At 52.3% G+C, this 18,004-nt stretch overlaps 1 protein-coding gene across 1 annotated transcript in view; it reads right to left on the bottom strand.

The window, feature by feature from the left end:
• IQSEC2 (IQ motif and Sec7 domain 2) overlaps nt 1-17,698 on the bottom strand; it is a gene marked incomplete at its 3' end in the record, with an annotated part of 42,129 nt that extends 24,431 nt beyond the window's left edge. Inside the window, exons 1-3 of the mRNA XM_015419461.1 lie at nt 17,650-17,698; nt 16,237-16,635; nt 8,432-9,258 (exon numbers count right to left, since the gene is read on the bottom strand). Of these exons, the coding sequence (XP_015274947.1) occupies nt 8,432-9,258; nt 16,237-16,629 (1,220 nt within the window). The remainder of the gene's footprint in view (nt 1-8,431; nt 9,259-16,236; nt 16,636-17,649) is intronic.
• Between the last annotated feature and the right edge of the window lie 306 nt (nt 17,699-18,004).

Below are 18,004 nucleotides of genomic sequence, written 5' to 3'. Positions count from 1 at the left end.
CCCCCCCCCCAGTCTCTAAGGGGCTCCTGGATTCGAATCAAGCACAGTATGGTTTCTGTACAGGGAGGCCTATCAGCAAGCACAGAGCAAACTACGGGTTTGAAAACGGCTTCTTCTACCCAAAACGTCATAGGGCAGGATGAGAAAGAGGTCGAAACCAGTGTTCCCTCTAAGCTGTGAGCAAAAAATCTACTTTGGGAGCCACTGGCATTAAAGTTGTGAGCGAGCGATTTGGCTCCTGCATAAATTAGCTTGCTCTGGAGCCCTCCTTCCTGAGCTGAGACAAAAGTGTTTGAGCTGGAGGCTAAAAAACGGTAAGCTGGCTCACACTAACTCAGCTGAGAGGGAACACTAGTGGAAACATAATCCCAAGGTTCTTGCAGTTGTCACATCTGGCCTACAGGCAGCTGTGTATGCAGAAGTGGACACGTCCCACTAAAAGTGCAACCAGAGCTGGATGGATGAGATCCGAAAAAGATTAACATAGAGGGAAGGAGATTCAGGTGGGTAGCCATGTTGGTCTAAAGCAACAGAACAAAGTCTCAGTCCAGGGGCACCATTAAGACCAACAAAGTTTCATTCTGGGTATAAAGTTTTGTGTACGCGCACGCTTCTTCAGATACATGGGAACAGACTTCCCCAAGCCTTAGTTCTCACTTAAAATCATGGAAGGGACCTCCAGGGGCATCTAGTCCAACCCCCTGCGAAATGCAGGAAATTCACAAATCCCCCCCACACACACACCCAGTGACCCCTGCTCCATGCCCAGAAGATGACAAAAAACCTCCAGGATCCCCGGCCAAACTGGCCTGGAGAAAAATTCCTTCCTGAGACCCCAAAGTGGCGATCGGCATTTCCCTGGGCGTGTAAAAAAATGGCCATGAGAACTAAGCACTGAGGCAAGCCTTCCTGCCCTCCCTCTCAAGAATCAGCATTGCTGTCAGATGGCCATCTAGCCTCTGTTTAAAAAACCTCCAAAGAAGCAGAATACCCAGAATTCAACATTGTTGGTCTTAAAGATGCCACTGAACTCAAACTTAGTTCTCACATTTGTTGTTAACGGGTCATTTCAAAGAAAAAGAGCTGCAGGAGCTCATTAGCATATGCCACGCCCCCTGACATCACCAGAAGTGATGTCAGAAGGGGAAGCAAAACGGGGGGAGGCATCTTCAAAAGCCTCCCCTTCCCTTCCCCAGCCAGCCTGCCAAGGTGGGCTGGGAGGGGGGGAAGCGAAGAGAGAAGGGGTTTAAAGTTTAAACCCCTTCTCTCTAGAGTTGCGCCGCAGCGGCGGCATGATCTTTCCATTGTATTCTATGGGGCCACAGAATACAATGGAAAGATCACGCTGCTACTGCAGCGCGACTCTAGAAAGAAGGAGAGCAGGGGCAGGGAGCTGGGGGCGGGGCTTGCCACCACCGCCATTTGTGCCTGCTGCTGGGCTGCCAGAGCAGTGCTCCGGCGCGCTCCGGCCCCAAATAACCCCTGGTTGTTAACTCTTTTACTATCTGTATGTTAATCTGCGGCTGTTCACAGGACTTACCAACTGCTTATATCCAATCTCAGCTATACTCATCGCTCAATTACTTATGCATCTTGACTTCGACGCCCAAGAGGACAGCCCCCGGCCCCAGCGATCAGGATCTGCTAGTTCTAGACACCCCAACCCCAAGGAGTAAATAGGCCAACCGCAAAGGATTTAAAATCTCTCTTGTGGTCTAAGTGTACAGCAGGGAAAGGCGACAGAACAGAATGATCGATTCCAGACAGCAGGAAAAGAATGCCGTTTTTCAAATGTGCCCACATGTAAAGAATCCCTTGCTAGGATTTTTTTTAAAAAAAAACCTAGAAAGTCAGGGGAAAAGTCCAGGTATACGCCTGCAGGGCTGGTTTTCTCCTCGCAGGGAGGGACATTGTTGTTGTTTTTATCAGAGGGAAATCTCAACGGGGATCTCTGTCACTTGCAGTCCATTCTGCCACTTCAGGGTGAATCGGGACAGCTTTAATTTTACGCAAAACAGCCGGGGGAGGGGGATTTGGACTGAGGCTAGGGTTGCCAACTCTGTGTTGGGAAATCCCTGGAAGTCTGGGGGTGGAGCCTGGGGAGGGGAGGGTTGGGGAGGGATCTCAAGCGCGGTACGGTGTCACCGACTCCACCCTCCAAAGCAGCCATTTTCTCCAGGGGAATTGAACTGGAGATCACTTGTAATTTCAGGGAATCTTCAGGTACTGCCTGGAGGTTGGCAACCTGAATTGAGGCCATGGAGCGATAGCCCTCCTCCACCCAGCACTGCGGCTCCAATCCCCACCCACCCTCCTCCCTATGGCTGGTTTTTAAATGAAATTAAAAGATCTCCGATCTCGCCCTGACCTAGATAGCCCAGGCAAGCCCGATCTCGTCAGTTCTCGGAAGCGAAGCAGGGTCGACTCCGGCAAGTACTTGGGTGGGAGACCTCCAAGGAATACCAGCAGCCGGGAGGTGGGGACAGGCTTTATTCAGCCACCTCTCTGAATATCCTCCAGGCCCCCAGTCACCAGAGGGCACCAGGACTTCCAGGCGCGCGTGCACCCACACATACACATATGCACATTTTAAAAAATACCCCTCCCAAAAAAAGAGATCTCTGACCCGCTTGTATTTTGTCTAGTTTGTTCACTTGTTCTGGGACACGTCTAGATTAGTCTGAGTGTTGAAATTCTCCCAGGTGGCCACAAGGTGTCAGCAATTTCAAACTTTTCCAAATCATGTGGGGGGGGGGGGGGGCGCCAGAAGAGGCTAAAAGAGGTCAATTTGAAGAGGGAGGGGGGAAGGAGACCATAGAGCATCCCGATCAAAGATTCCCCCCCCCCCAGCAAAGTGGCAAGTAGGGACCCTGAACCTTGCCTTTATTCCTTCAGCTATAAAATTATAACGTGAAAAGGACAGCTTTTGATTCGGAGATTTTAGGCCCAGAACACCATTTGCCCTAGAAATGTACATTGTGCATGACTCCAATTAGCGATCTAGAACCTGAACAGTTCTAGAACTGCAGGGACCACACATCAAAGAACACAGAGCCATCTGGGGCGGAGGCAGAGGGGCCTCTACTGCAAGGCTCAGTCTGGATTTTCCTCCTTGCAGTCGATTTGGGGCCCCATAAGAGGGCTACCAACTCTGGGTTGGAAAATTTCTGGAGATTTGGAGGAGGAGCCCGGGGAGGGCTGAGTTCGGGGAAGGGAGGGACCTCCGTGGAGTCCACCCTCCAAAGCAGCCAATTTCTCCATAGGAGTTGATCTCAGTCGTCTGGAGATCAGTCGTGATTCCACGAGATCTCCAGACTGCACCTGGAGGTTGGGAAGAAGAAGAAGAAGGAGAAGAAGAAGAAGAAGAAGAGGAGGAGGAGGAGGAGGAGATTGGATTTATACCCCGCCCTTCACTCAGAGTCTCAGAGCGGCTTACAAACTCCTCTCCCTTCCCCTCCCCACAACAGACACCCTGTGAGGTAGGTGGGGGCCGAGAGAGCTCTTTCAAGGACTGCTCTTGAGAGAACAGCTCTTATCAGAACTATGGCTTGCCCAAGGTCATCCAGCAGCTGTAAGTGGAGGAGTGGGGAATCAAACCCGGTTCTCCCAGATTAGAGTCCGCTGCTCTTAACCACTACACCAAACTGGCTCTCAAACTGGCAACCCTACTCTACCATGCGGCAAAATCTGGACCTTCCCCCTTACAGTGGATTTGGAACCCCATACAGGGCTGCCGGTTCTGGGATGCGAAATTCCTGTAGATTCAGGGTTCGGGGAGTGAAGGGAGCTCAGCAGGGTACGATGCCACAGAGCCCCCCCCCCCTCCAAAGCAGCCATTTTCTCCAGGGGAGCTGATCTCTGTCGTCTGGAGAACACTTGGAATTCTGGGAGATCAGCCGGAGACAGGCAAATGCAGCTCACGGTCACAGTCCCTGAGGAAGTTCCCCTGTACAGGTCCCGTTGCCATCAATCAGGCCAGAGCACAGGTGTGCTTTGGTGTAAGCTCCCTGCTCGATTCAGTGGGAGCTGATGCAAGAAATATCGGGGGGGTAAGGAACCTGGCTAGCACCCACAAGTCAACCCGCGTGCCCCTTGAGGGCACCACCTGGATTCCCCTCGCCCAGTCCCCGACCGAACCTGGGCAAGGCTCCTTGCTGGCGGAGCGTTCCCCGACCTGGCGCGGTGCCCCGAGGCGTGAGTCACGGCTCCAGCTGGTTGACTCTGAAGCGATGGCCGCCTCCCAGCCCACATGAGCCTGCCTCCTGCCTCCTGCCAGCAAAACAGATGCTGGCTCGCTCAGTCGCAATTAAATCACCCGGAGCAACAGGAAAGCAAGAGCCAGACCCTTCCCCCACCTCGCTCCCTGCCTTGCCCCCCCCCCCAAGACTGGTGTGCACTGCACGCCGGCAGGCACCAGCCTGGGTCGGGCTGCCAGCTCCAGGTTCTGAAATCACAGGGGATTTAGGGGCGGGGCCCGGGAAGGCTGGGGTTTGGGCATGGGAGGGACCTCTGCGGGGTATGACGCCGTAGAGTCCGCCCTCCAAAGCAGCCATTTTCCTCAGGGGTACTGATCTCTGCAGTCTGGAGGATACTCGTGATTCTGGGAGAAGTCCAGGCCCCACCTAAGCCTGGGACAAACCGGAAGAAAAGAGGGGGGAAAGGGGGAGCTGCGATCGAAGGGGTGCTAGCAAAACCCAGGTTGCCTCCTTGACGCCAGCCCCAGCCCCGAGTCTTTCCGAACGGCTCGATAACGAAAGCATTTTGGCAGGGAGAGCTTCCCCCCAATAAGTATAGCTCCGTGGAAAGTGATCCTAAGTTTCCGCATGCCTGTTGAAGGTACGGGGAGGGTGGCGGGCAGGAAAACTCCAGGTGGAAACGGGAGAGGTGGAACAAAACCCGAGAGCTCTCCTCTTGTTGGGTCTTCGGTCAGTTTGCGGCTGAAACCCACCCCCTCCGATTGAACCATTTTCACCCCCCTCCCCCTTCACTGCTCCCCCCTGCACTGCTTGTCGCTCAGATTTAAGAAGGCACAATCTTCTCCTTGCCCCTGGGTCTGCAGTTCAACAGCCTCTCTCCCCCTTCCCCCAATGGTTCCTGTTAATAATCCCTTATTCAGCTTCTTGGCTCAGCCGGGAGGAGGGGAGGACGCCACATTGCAAGGACAAAAAAAAGCCCAACCAAAAAAACCCCAAAACCACCCTGGATTGGAGGAACTGTGCAATCTTGACAACTGTGTACTGTGGTTGCCGAGCGACTGCGAGATGATTACCATCGTCATGTGAGGCACCGTGCCCCTAAAATACCCAAAATCCACAAGCAGGAAACCCCAAACGGCGTGGTCGGGAGGGAGGGACTCCTTTTCTACGACTCAGGCCGCGTTGGCATTGCAGTTATTTTTTGGGGTATTGTTAGACTTTTGAGTCGTTGTTGCGAGCTGTGCACAAAAGGCGAGGCTAGCAGGGGAGGAGCGCAGAAACCCCGGGGACTATAACAAGCTATCGATATATTTGAAAATCACCCATAAAGTTTCCCAGGGGCAGAATTCTGCGCCACAGCAAAATGCCTCCTCTGGCTGTGCGACTCCCCTCAATGGATGGACAAGCGGGCACACACGCCCCCCCCCCCGAATGGCCAACACTACAGGGGTGTTTAGCTCTAATCTGGCCAGTGGTGCTGACGACGGGTGCCAGCCAATGCTCCCTCTAAGCTGTGGAGTCTTGTGAGCAAAAATCCTACTTTGTGAGCTACAGGCATTAAAGTTGTGAGTGAGTGTTTTGGCTACTGCATACCTTAGTTTGCTCTGGAGCCCTCCTTCCTGAGCGAAGACGAAAATGTGTGAGCTGGAGGCTAAAAAACTGTGAGCTAGCTCACACTAACTCAGCTTAGAGGGAACATGGGCGCCAGCTCACCCATGGCCTCCTTCTGCATCACCTGCAGTGTGAGAAGACGCAACCAGGAAGCCCAGAGTGGCCGCTGCTCCACTTTCTGAGCCAAGCCCTGGCCCCTGCAGTGCTGGCGGAGCGGCCAGGGCTTGGCTCGGTTCACTCCTGGTGGCCAAACGCCTCTCCAGGGCAGCAGCCTAATGAGAACTTTCCTGGTAACATGGAAGGCCAGTCTGCCCCTGCCTGAGACACACACAGACACACACACACACACACACAAGATCCGCAGTCCTAGTTGTTCCCCAGGCTAAGACACGAGAACTGGGACACGGTTCGGAGACAAAAGGAGGGGAGACATTCAGAGGGCAATTGGACTACTCGCTCAAGGCCCACTTGGAGAAGGAATTCTCAGGTGGGCAGCCATATTGATCTGCAGAAAGAAGGGCAAGATTCGAGTCCAGCAGCACCTTAAAGACCCAACAAGGTTTCCGGGGTAGAAACTTTTTTTCATTTTGTGTATGCGTAGGTGCAGGACCCTGATGCTGGGAAAGACTGAAGGTCAAAGAAGACGGGGACGGCAAAGAAGAAGAAGAGGAAGAGGAGGAGGAGGAGGAGGAGGAGGAGGAGGAGGACAACCCCACAACAGACACCCTGTGAGGTGGGTGGGGCTGAGAGAACTCTGACACAAACTGCTCTTTGTTCAAGGACAGCTGTGCCAGAGCTTGTGACTGACCCAAGGTCACACCAGCAGGTGCAAGTGGAGGAGTGGGGAATCAAACCCGGTTCTCCCAGATTAGAGTCCAGACACTTAACCACTACACCAAACTGGCTCTCAAAGGATGAGAGGGTTAGACAGTGTCATAGACACAACGAACATGACATTGAGCCAACTTCGGAGGACGGCGGAAGACAGGAGGGCCTGGCGTGATCTGGCCTATGCGGTCGCGGAGAGTCGGACTCGACTGTGCGACTGAACGACAACAACAAATGCGTAGAGGTGCACGTGTGTATGTGCTTGCGAGCCTGGAAGTCATGGTAACTTTTGGCAACCCCTACTGGGGCTAGGACGTTTCGGAAAGGTGGCTTAATATTACCTGCCTCTGCGTTCTGTACCTGGTATTCCTTGGAGGTCTCCCTTCCAGTTACTCGCCAGGGTCGGCCCTGCTTAGCTTCCAAGATCTGACGCGATCGGGCTTGCCTGGGCTACCCGAGGTCAGGGTCCGGGGTAGAAACCTTTGAGAATCGACTATCCAGATAACTGATCAAGGGAGCTTTGACTCTCGAAAGGTTCTGCCCTGGAAACCTTGTTAACCTTTAAGGTGCTCGAATCCAGCTATCCTACTGAACCGGTCCCACTGCAGACCAACACAGCTACCCTCTGAAACGGTAAATATTAAGCCTCTTCGGGAGGCATCAACATAAGAACATAAGAGAAGCCCGTGTTGGATCAGGCCAATGGCCCATCCAGTCCAACACTCTGTGTCACCCAGTGGCCAAGAATACCAGGTGCCATCAGGAGGTCCACCAGCAGGGCCAGGACACTAGAAGCCCTCCCACTGTTGCCCCACCCCCCCAAGCACCAAGAATACAGAGCATCACTTGCCCCAGACATAAGAACATAAGAGAAGCCAATGTTGGATCAGGCCAAGGGCCCCTCCAGTCCAACACTCTGTCACACAGTGGCCAAAAAATACCAGGTGCCATCAGGAGGTCCAGCAGTGGGGCCAGGACATGAAAAGCCCTCCCACTGTTGACCCCCCCCCCAGCACCAAGAATACAGAGCATCACTTGCCCCAGACATAAGAACATAAGAGAAGCCCGTGTTGGATCAGGCCAAGGGCCCCTCCAGTCCAACACTCTGTCACACAGTGGCCAGAAATACCAGGTGCCCTCAGGAGGTCCAGCAGTGGGGCCAGGACATGAAAAGCCCTCCCACTGTTGACCCACCCCCCCCAGCACCAAGAATACAGAGCATCACTTGCCCCAGACATAAGAACGTAAGAGAAGCCAGTGTTGGATCAGGCCAAGGGCCCATCCAGTCCAACACTCTGTCACACAGTGGCCAAAAATACCAGGTGCCATCCGGAGGTCCAGCAGTGGGGCCAGGACATGAAAAGCCCTCCCACTGTTGCCCCCCCCCCCAAAGTGTCACACAGTGGCCAAAAATACCAGGTGCCATCAGGAGGTCCACCAGTGGGGCCAGGACATTAGAAGCCCTCCCACTGTTGACCCCCCCCCCAAAAAAAAGCACCAAGAAGACAGAGCATCACTTGCCCCAGACATAAGAACATAAGAGAAGCCAGTGTTGGGTCAGGCCAATGGCCCATCTAGTCCAACACTCTGTGTCACACAGTGGCCAAAAATACCAGGTGCCACCAGGAGGTCCAGCAGTGGGGCCAGGAGGACACTAGAAGCCCTCCCACTGTTGCTCTCCAGCAACACCATGTCCTCCGAGAGCTTCCCTCCCAACCCTGTGTTCTGCTCCATCAGCCTGTGTTCACAAGACTCCTCGACCCCCCCCAGCCCCACTTCTGCCCTGCATCTCGTACTTGTTGAAGAGGTTCAAGCCGATGCGGTACTGGCGCCGCTGCACGATGTCGTTGTTGAAGGCAGGCGAGTCCCAGCTGTGCCGCGTCTCTCGCTGGTAGGTCTGTTTGCAGGGCCCGCCAGGGGCTGAGGTGGTGGCAGGGGCGGGCGGGGGAGGGTCCCGGAGGCTGTCCCGCGAGGAGGAGCCCGAGCTGCAGTTGATGGTCTCGTTGGAGTTGGTGGTGCTGTTGAGGCTGTCGTTGTCGCCGTCAGAGTTCAGAGGTGGGGGGGGCTGGTTTGGTTCGGGGTGATAATGCCGGTGTGGGTGAGGGGAACGGGCGGGCCCACCGGGGTGCTTGAGGGTGCTGTGGGGGCTGCAGCCGTCTTGCTCGTACATGAGGCCCCGGTTCAGAGAGCCCCGGTCAGAGCGGTCGCTTAGGTCCACCGAGCTGTCGCTGGGAGGCTCGATGGTGAGCAAAGGGAGGTGGGCAGCGCGCAGGCGGAAGTCCCGGCATTCCATACAAGGCGTGCTGCGCCGGCTGCTGCCCCCGTTCTCCCGGCTATCCTCCCGCTGGGGCCCACCCCAGTACTCCGGCCGAGGGGGTGGTGGAATGGGCACTCCTCCGCCTGACTCGGGCGGCTCGGTACTGGGTGGGCGCTCTAGCGAGAGGGGCGATGTGGGACCCCCCTCGTCCAGGTACAGCGTCACGTCACTGAAAGAAGTGGCCGCGCTGTCCCCTTGCTGCTCCTTGGACTCGCTCTTCTCCAAAGAGGGGCCGCCCGGCCCTCCCTCCTGCCCCAGCGGGTGGCAGTTCAGAGCTTCGTCAATGGATTCTGCCAAAGATTTTACCTGTTGGGAGGCACAGAAGGAAGTTAGCCAGGGTGGAGTCGGAGCGGTACCGTGAGCTCCCTGCGGTAAAGAGGGGGGCAATGGGACCAAAGCGCACCCGGGAAACCCAAACTCAGCATCCTGCATAAATTAAGCAAATGTGCATGTCTAGTTTGGTATTTGCAAACAAATAATAATACAGCAAAGCATGCTTTGGGTAATCCTTTGGACCACTTAAAGAGCTATCCCGAGCTAAGTCGCACCCTTCTAAATCCACAGAAGCCAGTGAGGTGAGACGGGTGTAACTCTGCTTAGGATGAGTGAAACATCAAATTAAAGCACAGAGCATGAAGAATGTAAGCACCGCTGTTAAAAGGGCTGGATCTACACAGAGGAAGACCTTGATTCCTGCTCCCGCTTAACCACACTGGATGACCGTGGGCCGCCTTCCCCTCTCTAAGCCTGCCGTCGCTTTCATGGCGGGGCGTCCTGTCCATTCCCGTGAGCTCTTTGGAGGCAGGCCAGGATACCAAGGTCATTCATGAGCAAACAGCATTGCAAAAGGGAAAAACAACAACAACGCAAGAAAGAAAAGAGTGATGTGCTGCCAAGGCTTGAAAAAATCCAAGAAAAGGAACGCAAAACCCACAGTCAATGCAAGCGGCAGTCTTTGAGCCCTCTCTGGCTTCTGGCTTCCAGGGCACGCGGTGACGAAGAGACAACAGAGGCAGGGGGGAAAAAGAGGTTTACGTACAAGAACGGAGGTAGGTGGATTTACGTGGATCTCAGCTTACGCCTTGCTTATTTTGGCACACTTGTTTAGCTTCTCTCCTCTTTGCCTCTGGCGAGTAAAGCTTGTCTCCAGGTGAGCAGACAGGGAAACTTTTCTCAGCTGGAGGAGAACTAGTTCTCCTCACCCCCTTTTCTTCAGCCTGTTTATATGTCGCCAAAGATGTAAACCGGGATGCACTGGTAGGCCAGTCTAGTAAAAACGTCACAGGCCCATTCCTGAAAGACTTAAGTTACTTCCGCAGGGGAGGGATTCCCCGCTGTATAGTCATTGATGCTTATGAATACAGCGGTATCTGCAGCAACCACGAAGCCTACATACTGTGTGTGTGGCAGGGAGGAATTCCGTAGCTTTCTCTCCCTATGCCCTTGAATCCCCCCCCTCCCAACCTGGAAACGTTTTGCGAGGTCTTTTTTTTTTAAATGCAGTTGTAGCTCTATTGCTACAGCTTTTTACCGCAATAGCAAGATAGCGACTAGGGATTTAAGAAAAAAGCCAGCAAAAAGCCCACGGGTGGCTGGGTGGCAGGTAGGAATAGTGAGCACAAAGAGACAGGTAGGGGAAATGGTGTTGCTACGCACAGAAGGGTCCTAAAACCTGCCACTCCTGTCCACACAGGGACCAAACCCGCTTTGACTATAATAATTCCAGGAGGAATACACTAAAGCAGGTTTGGGAGGCGGGGAAAGTGAGGGAGGAGAAATCCCGGAAAATGGAACACTACACAATTAGGATGGATGGAAGCCTCTAAATAAAATACCTGCTACAGCCTGGGATACAAGACAGAGCTACAGGTCGGCATGGATTTTTATTTGCAAGGCTGTTTCACTGTGGGCTGTGTCGAAAAATCTATGCCAAACGGTAAGACAAGCAGAGATTCTGCACAGTATTCTGGCTGCCTTACACTTGACCCTTCTTTGAGATGTCTTCTAGGACTGGTTGCTTGTTCCGGATTTTGTTTCTGCACCACAAAAGGGCTAGAAGGGTGTACTTTTTAAAATAAAGGCGGAGTTTCTCCGCAGACCGTTTTCTGGACTCGGGACCGGTATCTGCACTTGCTCGGTACAGATAGGAAACTGTAGGATATATTGAGCTCAGGATATGCCCAGAAGTGAAGGGGACATCCGTTTGTGAGAAGTGGGAACCGTGACAGTGCAAATCAGCAAAAAACGACGTAAAAATGGTATTAAAAGCTGTTTTGGGAACAATCCTAAACCGATTCAGGTGGGGGGTAGCTGTGTTGGTCTGAAGCAGCAGAACGAAGTCGGAGTCCAGTGGAACTTTTAATGCCAACAAAGTTTTATTCAAGGTATGAGCTTTCTCTACTCTAGACGTCAATCCCACTGAATTCAAGGGGGCTTACTCCCAGGAAGATGTTCTTCTACATTAAGGACGCAATCCTAAAAGCTAGGTTCGAGACCAGGAACACCGTAGAGAGCAACAAGACTTTCAGGGTACGAGTTTTCGAGAGTCAGAGCTCCCTTCGTCGAATACCCGACGAATGTCTGACGAAGAGAGCTTTGACTCTCGAAAGCTTGTACGCCGAAAATCTCGTTGGTATCTAAGATCCTCCTGAATTCAGATCTGATTCTTCTACTGCAAACTGACAGTGCCACCCTCTGAGCCTTAATCCATTATTAACGTTTTCATAAAATTATCTTTCTTTCTTTCTTTCTTTCTTTCTTTCTTTCTTTCTTTCTTTCTTTCTTTCTTTCTTTCTTCCTTTCTCTCTCTCTCTCTCTTTCTCTCTTTCTTTCCCTCCCTTCCTTCCTTCCTTCCTTCCTTCCTTCCTTCCTTCCTTCCTTCCTTCCTTTTTTCTCTTTCTCCTTCCCTTCCTTCCTTCCTTCCTTCCTTCCTTCCTTCTCGGTGGCGGCCCCATCCTGGTGGACTGAGCTCCCGGAGGAGATCAGGCCCCTGCGGGACCTTTTACAGTTTCGCAAGGCCTGTAAAACGGAGCTCTTCCACCAGGCTTTTGGGGGCCACCGCCACCATCAATGAAGAACATCGGATGGCTGAATGTGAGAGGGCCCTGGATTCCGGATATTGCCACCACTGCAGGGCTGATCAGAGTGGACACTGTGAGCTGACTGCAAGCTGAGGACTGAGAACTGCTACCATCGTACGAGGAACACGACTACTAGCACTTTATTATGGTTTTAGAATTGTTTTAATTGTAACTTATATTTTAATGTAATTTATCTGTTTTTATGTAAGCCTCCCTGAGCCAGCTTTGGCCGGGAGGGCAGGGTAGAAATTTGAAAAATATCTATCATCTATCTATCTATCTATCTATCTATCTATCTATCTATCGCCAAAAAATAATTTAAAAAGTGTCAAATGTGTACTTCATAATACTCAGTCTTTAAACCGGGATGCACTGGTAGGCCAGTCTAGTAAAAACGTCACAGGCCCATTCCTGAAAGACTTAAGTTACTTCCGCAGGGGAGGGATTCCCCGCTGTATAGTCATTGATGCTTATGAATACAGCGGTATCTGCAGCAACCACGAAGCCTACATACTGTGTGTGTGGCAGGGAGGAATTCCGTAGCTTTCTCTCCCTATGCCCTTGAATCCCCCCCCTCCCAACCTGGAAACGTTTTGCGAGGTCTTTTTTTTTTAAATGCAGTTGTAGCTCTATTGCTACAGCTTTTTACCGCAATAGCAAGATAGCGACTAGGGATTTAAGAAAAAAGCCAGCAAAAAGCCCACGGGTGGCTGGGTGGCAGGTAGGAATAGTGAGCACAAAGAGACAGGTAGGGGAAATGGTGTTGCTACGCACAGAAGGGTCCTAAAACCTGCCACTCCTGTCCACACAGGGACCAAACCCGCTTTGACTATAATAATTCCAGGAGGAATACACTAAAGCAGGTTTGGGAGGCGGGGAAAGTGAGGGAGGAGAAATCCCGGAAAATGGAACACTACACAATTAGGATGGATGGAAGCCTCTAAATAAAATACCTGCTACAGCCTGGGATACAAGACAGAGCTACAGGTCGGCATGGATTTTTATTTGCAAGGCTGTTTCACTGTGGGCTGTGTCGAAAAATCTATGCCAAACGGTAAGACAAGCAGAGATTCTGCACAGTATTCTGGCTGCCTTACACTTGACCCTTCTTTGAGATGTCTTCTAGGACTGGTTGCTTGTTCCGGATTTTGTTTCTGCACCACAAAAGGGCTAGAAGGGTGTACTTTTTAAAATAAAGGCGGAGTTTCTCCGCAGACCGTTTTCTGGACTCGGGACCGGTATCTGCACTTGCTCGGTACAGATAGGAAACTGTAGGATATATTGAGCTCAGGATATGCCCAGAAGTGAAGGGGACATCCGTTTGTGAGAAGTGGGAACCGTGACAGTGCAAATCAGCAAAAAACGACGTAAAAATGGTATTAAAAGCTGTTTTGGGAACAATCCTAAACCGATTCAGGTGGGGGGTAGCTGTGTTGGTCTGAAGCAGCAGAACGAAGTCGGAGTCCAGTGGAACTTTTAATGCCAACAAAGTTTTATTCAAGGTATGAGCTTTCTCTACTCTAGACGTCAATCCCACTGAATTCAAGGGGGCTTACTCCCAGGAAGATGTTCTTCTACATTAAGGACGCAATCCTAAAAGCTAGGTTCGAGACCAGGAACACCGTAGAGAGCAACAAGACTTTCAGGGTACGAGTTTTCGAGAGTCAGAGCTCCCTTCGTCGAATACCCGACGAATGTCTGACGAAGAGAGCTTTGACTCTCGAAACTGGTGGACTGAGCTCCCGGAGGAGATCAGGCCCCTGCGGGACCTTTTACAGTTTCGCAAGGCCTGTAAAACGGAGCTCTTCCACCAGGCTTTTGGGGGCCACCGCCACCATCAATGAAGAACATCGGATGGCTGAATGTGAGAGGGCCCTGGATTCCGGATATTGCCACCACTGCAGGGCTGATCAGAGTGGACACTGTGAGCTGACTGCAAGCTGAGGACTGAGAACTGCTACCATCGTACGAGGAACACGACTACTAGCACTTTATTATGGTTTTAGAATTGTTTTAATTGTAACTTATATTTTAATGTAATTTATCTGTTTTTATGTAAGCCTCCCTGAGCCAGCTTTGGCCGGGAGGGCAGGGTAGAAATTTGAAAAATATCTATCATCTATCTATCTATCTATCTATCTATCTATCTATCTATCGCCAAAAAATAATTTAAAAAGTGTCAAATGTGTACTTCATAATACTCAGTCTTTATAGGTAATGGTTGACAACAACCTGGACGGGAAAAAACCAGGTCTTTCCCCTTTTATCTTAATGTGTGGAAATGGGCATTGAAGCGTTTCATGGCTTTGGGGGTAAATGACATCACCTGCTCTTCTTTATTTTATTTTATTTTAATTCTCATTTGGAATAATAGATTAGAATAGTAGATTGTAATGTAACGTAATGAGCAGCAGAATGTAGCGTGATTTGGAACGGTCGACTGGAATGTATTTCTCTGGTCTGGGGAAAGGGGAGATAACTCTACACAGCCAATCGCCCCGCTTTGAAGAAGAAGATGCTGTAAGGTCGCCTCCATGCTTGAGAGGAGCGTAATGGCAGGGTCTCAGTTAATTTACTCTCAGCATTCCACAATTAAGAAGGATCCGTCTGCCCATCAATCTCCAATTTTGATATATTTATTTCCTTCACTATTATTCCCCCTGGAATTAAATCCACACAAACGGTAGCCATATATTCTAAGTTTATTTATCCATGTTTGGTCCTTGAATCTGTTAAATATCTTCATTATGCTGTATGCTGATTTACTTCTCACCCTCTGCCGATACGTTTGGACTGGTAATTTCTATTTTGTTGCATATGAAGAAGTTTATACCTGCAATAAAACTTTGATGGCCTTAAGGTGCCACTGGACTCAAACTTTGTTCTGGTAAATAACAGTAAGCCTCTGTTAAGAGGGCAGGGCATTTGTTCTCCAAGATGTTGGCAACCACATTGGTAGGGTGCTTGTCGGGTTCAAAGCACTTCACATATAACTGGTCCAGAATGCAGCAGTCCAATTATGATCAGCAGGGGTCGTTTCGTAGAAAAAGAGCTAGGGGAACTCATTAGCACAACTCATTAGCATATGCCACACCCCCTGACATCACCGGAAGTGTGTCATAAGGCCACACACCCCGCCCCCAACGGTCCCAGCCGCCTCTGCCGACCCATGAGGGGCCCGGCGGTGGACCGGAGTGCGAGGAAGCCCCGCGAAGGCCCTCCCTGGCCCCAGGCAGGCAGGGGTGGGGAGAGGCAGGGAGGAAGCAACTTACCCTCCCTCTTCTCCTGCCTCCTCCTGGCTGAATGAGGGCCGGAAGCCGGGCAGCCGGAAGCAGGGGGCAGGGCTTCGTCATGTGCCCCGCCCCCCGTACCTCACCCGGGGGAACTGCGATCCCCCGTGTTCCCCCCCGAAATGACCTCTGATTATCAGGGGCCAGCTGCTGGGAACTCACGTTGCCCATTTTGAAACACCGACATTCACTGCCAGTCTGTTTCCGAGTTGATTTCAAGGTGCTGTTTATGACCTTTAAAACCCTTCTCTGTCTATTATATCTCCATAAGGAAAGGGACAGATCCTGTTTCGTTTTGTTATGGAAGCTGAAACGGGCCCGCTTATCGTGGTCCTCTTATCGTGGTGGACTTCCAGCCACTTGCAGCTGTTGCCTGTGGATACTCAGCTGAACAACAGGCAGAAAGTGGGGCCGAAGAGGGGTGTGTGATCGTCCTGGTGAGAAAAACTGAAAAGAAAAATAAGCCCTCGTTTACTTACAGGAAGTTCTGACCATAGAGCTCCTGATGATTCCTAGAGCTACCAGGAAGTGACAAGGATAGCTCTAGGAATCGGCAGGAACTCTACGGCCAGACCCCCGGGTAAAAAGCCAAGGCCTTTTTTTTTTTTTTTTTTTGTCTCCTAGGATGCTGCCCCCCCCCCCCCAACCCTCCTGCCAGTTGCAGCCAGTTTTGTTCACGGTACCACCTGGCAACTATTTTTTTTTTACATTTTTAGAAGTTAAACAACAGAACCCAGTAGGGAAATGCATCCGGAACCTCCATTATAATTTGGGTGAGACACGACGAAGGGATCCCCATGCAACAAGGAAGAGACCGAGAGGGACGATCAAAACGACTGCAGAAAGACAGAAGAAAATTCCCGTGAAGGTTTCGACAAGGATAGGCCGGAGCAGAGCAGCTGGGCGCAGCCTACCTGCTTAGAGAAGGAGTCCTCCAGCTCCGTGATGTCATTGCAGAACCCTCCAGAAGAGGAATGCAGAGAGTTGCCGTCCAAGCCGGCCCGGCAGGAGCCGCCGTAGGGTAGGCCCCGGTCCAGCGGGTGGGGGCGAGCAGTGGCCATGGTCCCCTCATCTAGCGAGGCCGGCTTGCCTTCGAAGTAAGGGGCGTTCTGGGCCTTGTCGTACTCCTCGAAGGAGTACTGCATCCGCATGTTGGACAGGATGATCCGCCGCGACATGCGGCTCTCGGATGCCGAACTGCGCAGGCGCTCAAACTTCTTGTTCATCCGGTACTGGCGGAAGGCTGTCTGGATGGTGCGGGCTGCTCTCCGGCTTAGGAAATAGCCCCCATATTTCCGCTCCAGCATCTCCACCTGTGGTGAGCAGCAGAGGATCAGACAGGGACGAGAGCGGGGATTCGAGCGAGGCAGTGGAGGGGAAAGGGTTATGGGGGAATCAGGAAGTCGGTAGTGTGGACGGAACTATACAGACAAAGGAAGCCGGCAAAACTGGCTTCAAGGAACTGTCGGACGTGAGCCCGGCAAGGGACAGGGAGGGACACAGAAGTCCTGGGAGTGTCTCCCCTCTTGTCCCGCTTGGCCCCACACAGCACTTCAGATCCTCCCTCCGAGTTGTCTAGTTAGCCCCTGCTCGGATCCGTTCACACCCAGTGAGGCCCTTACGAAACGCCCTCCCCGAGGCCAGGCACATGGCTCCTGGGCTGCCCTCAGGAAAAGGAATTCAGACAAGCATTCGGCCGGCAACGGATCGGATCGGGTGTCGCATTACCTTGAGGATGAAACTAGCCGCTGTTTACTCTTCACTGCTGCATTTTAAAAAATGTTTATTTCCAGCTGTGCAGGCCGTTATAAACCACCTGATTTGTTTACTTATTTAAAAATTTACACCCCGCCTTTCCTGTTTGGCTCAAGGCAGCGTGAGCCATCCTTGCTCGGTTGGGAGAGGCAGGACGTAAATATTTTCCTAAAAATAAATACATGGGCATTCATTATGGTTCCCCCCCCGTTTTTTGGGGGGGAGGGGCATCAGACTTTCTGTTCTCCCTTCCCGCCCCCCCTTCCTGGCGCAGTCACCCAGGTTACGGGGAGGACGAGAGAGAAGCTTGGCCGATATCTCGTCACGCTGGGTTTCGACGTATTTCAGTTTCAGGGACCTGCCCAATCTCTGACTAGGAAGGACTCGGAATAGCGTGGGAAACACGAGAGAGGACCGAGCCACGACTGGTATTCCACAGTGTTCTGTGCTCAGTGGGCCCTTCACATTTGTTCATGTGTAGGCAGGGCCACGCGTGACCTTACGCGGGTCCCCTGGACCTATTCAGGGCTCCTCGACCCTCTACAGCTTGTGAGCACGAGAGACCCTACTACCTTTTTGTCCTGAAGGTCTGTGGAGAGCTCATAGCTGTCCGACAACGCCTTGGAACGCTTGCTCTCCTCCTCTTCCTGCTTCCTCAGAGCCACGCTGGCCGGCTGTAGCCGCGCACGCTGGGCCCAGGGCAGCCCCGGTGACGGCGTGTGACAGACAGAGGAGGACGACGACGAGGGCGCCAAATCGTAGTGCTCGATTTTCGTCACCTCGGGGGCGCAGCGGTACGGCGGCTGGCTGCCCAGGTTGTCCACGATAGGGCCTGGCTCACTTCCCGGCGGGTCGCCTTCCACGCTGCGGGGAAAAAAGGGAAAGGGATTTATAGAAACGCCGGAGAAGAGTAAGGAAGGCCAAGGG

Source organism: Gekko japonicus, unplaced genomic scaffold (genome assembly GCF_001447785.1).
Source record: "Gekko japonicus isolate JY-2015 unplaced genomic scaffold, Gekko_japonicus_V1.1 scaffold617, whole genome shotgun sequence".
NCBI lineage: Eukaryota > Metazoa > Chordata > Lepidosauria > Squamata > Gekkonidae > Gekko > Gekko japonicus.
This window is presented reverse-complemented; position numbering and strand designations above follow the sequence as displayed.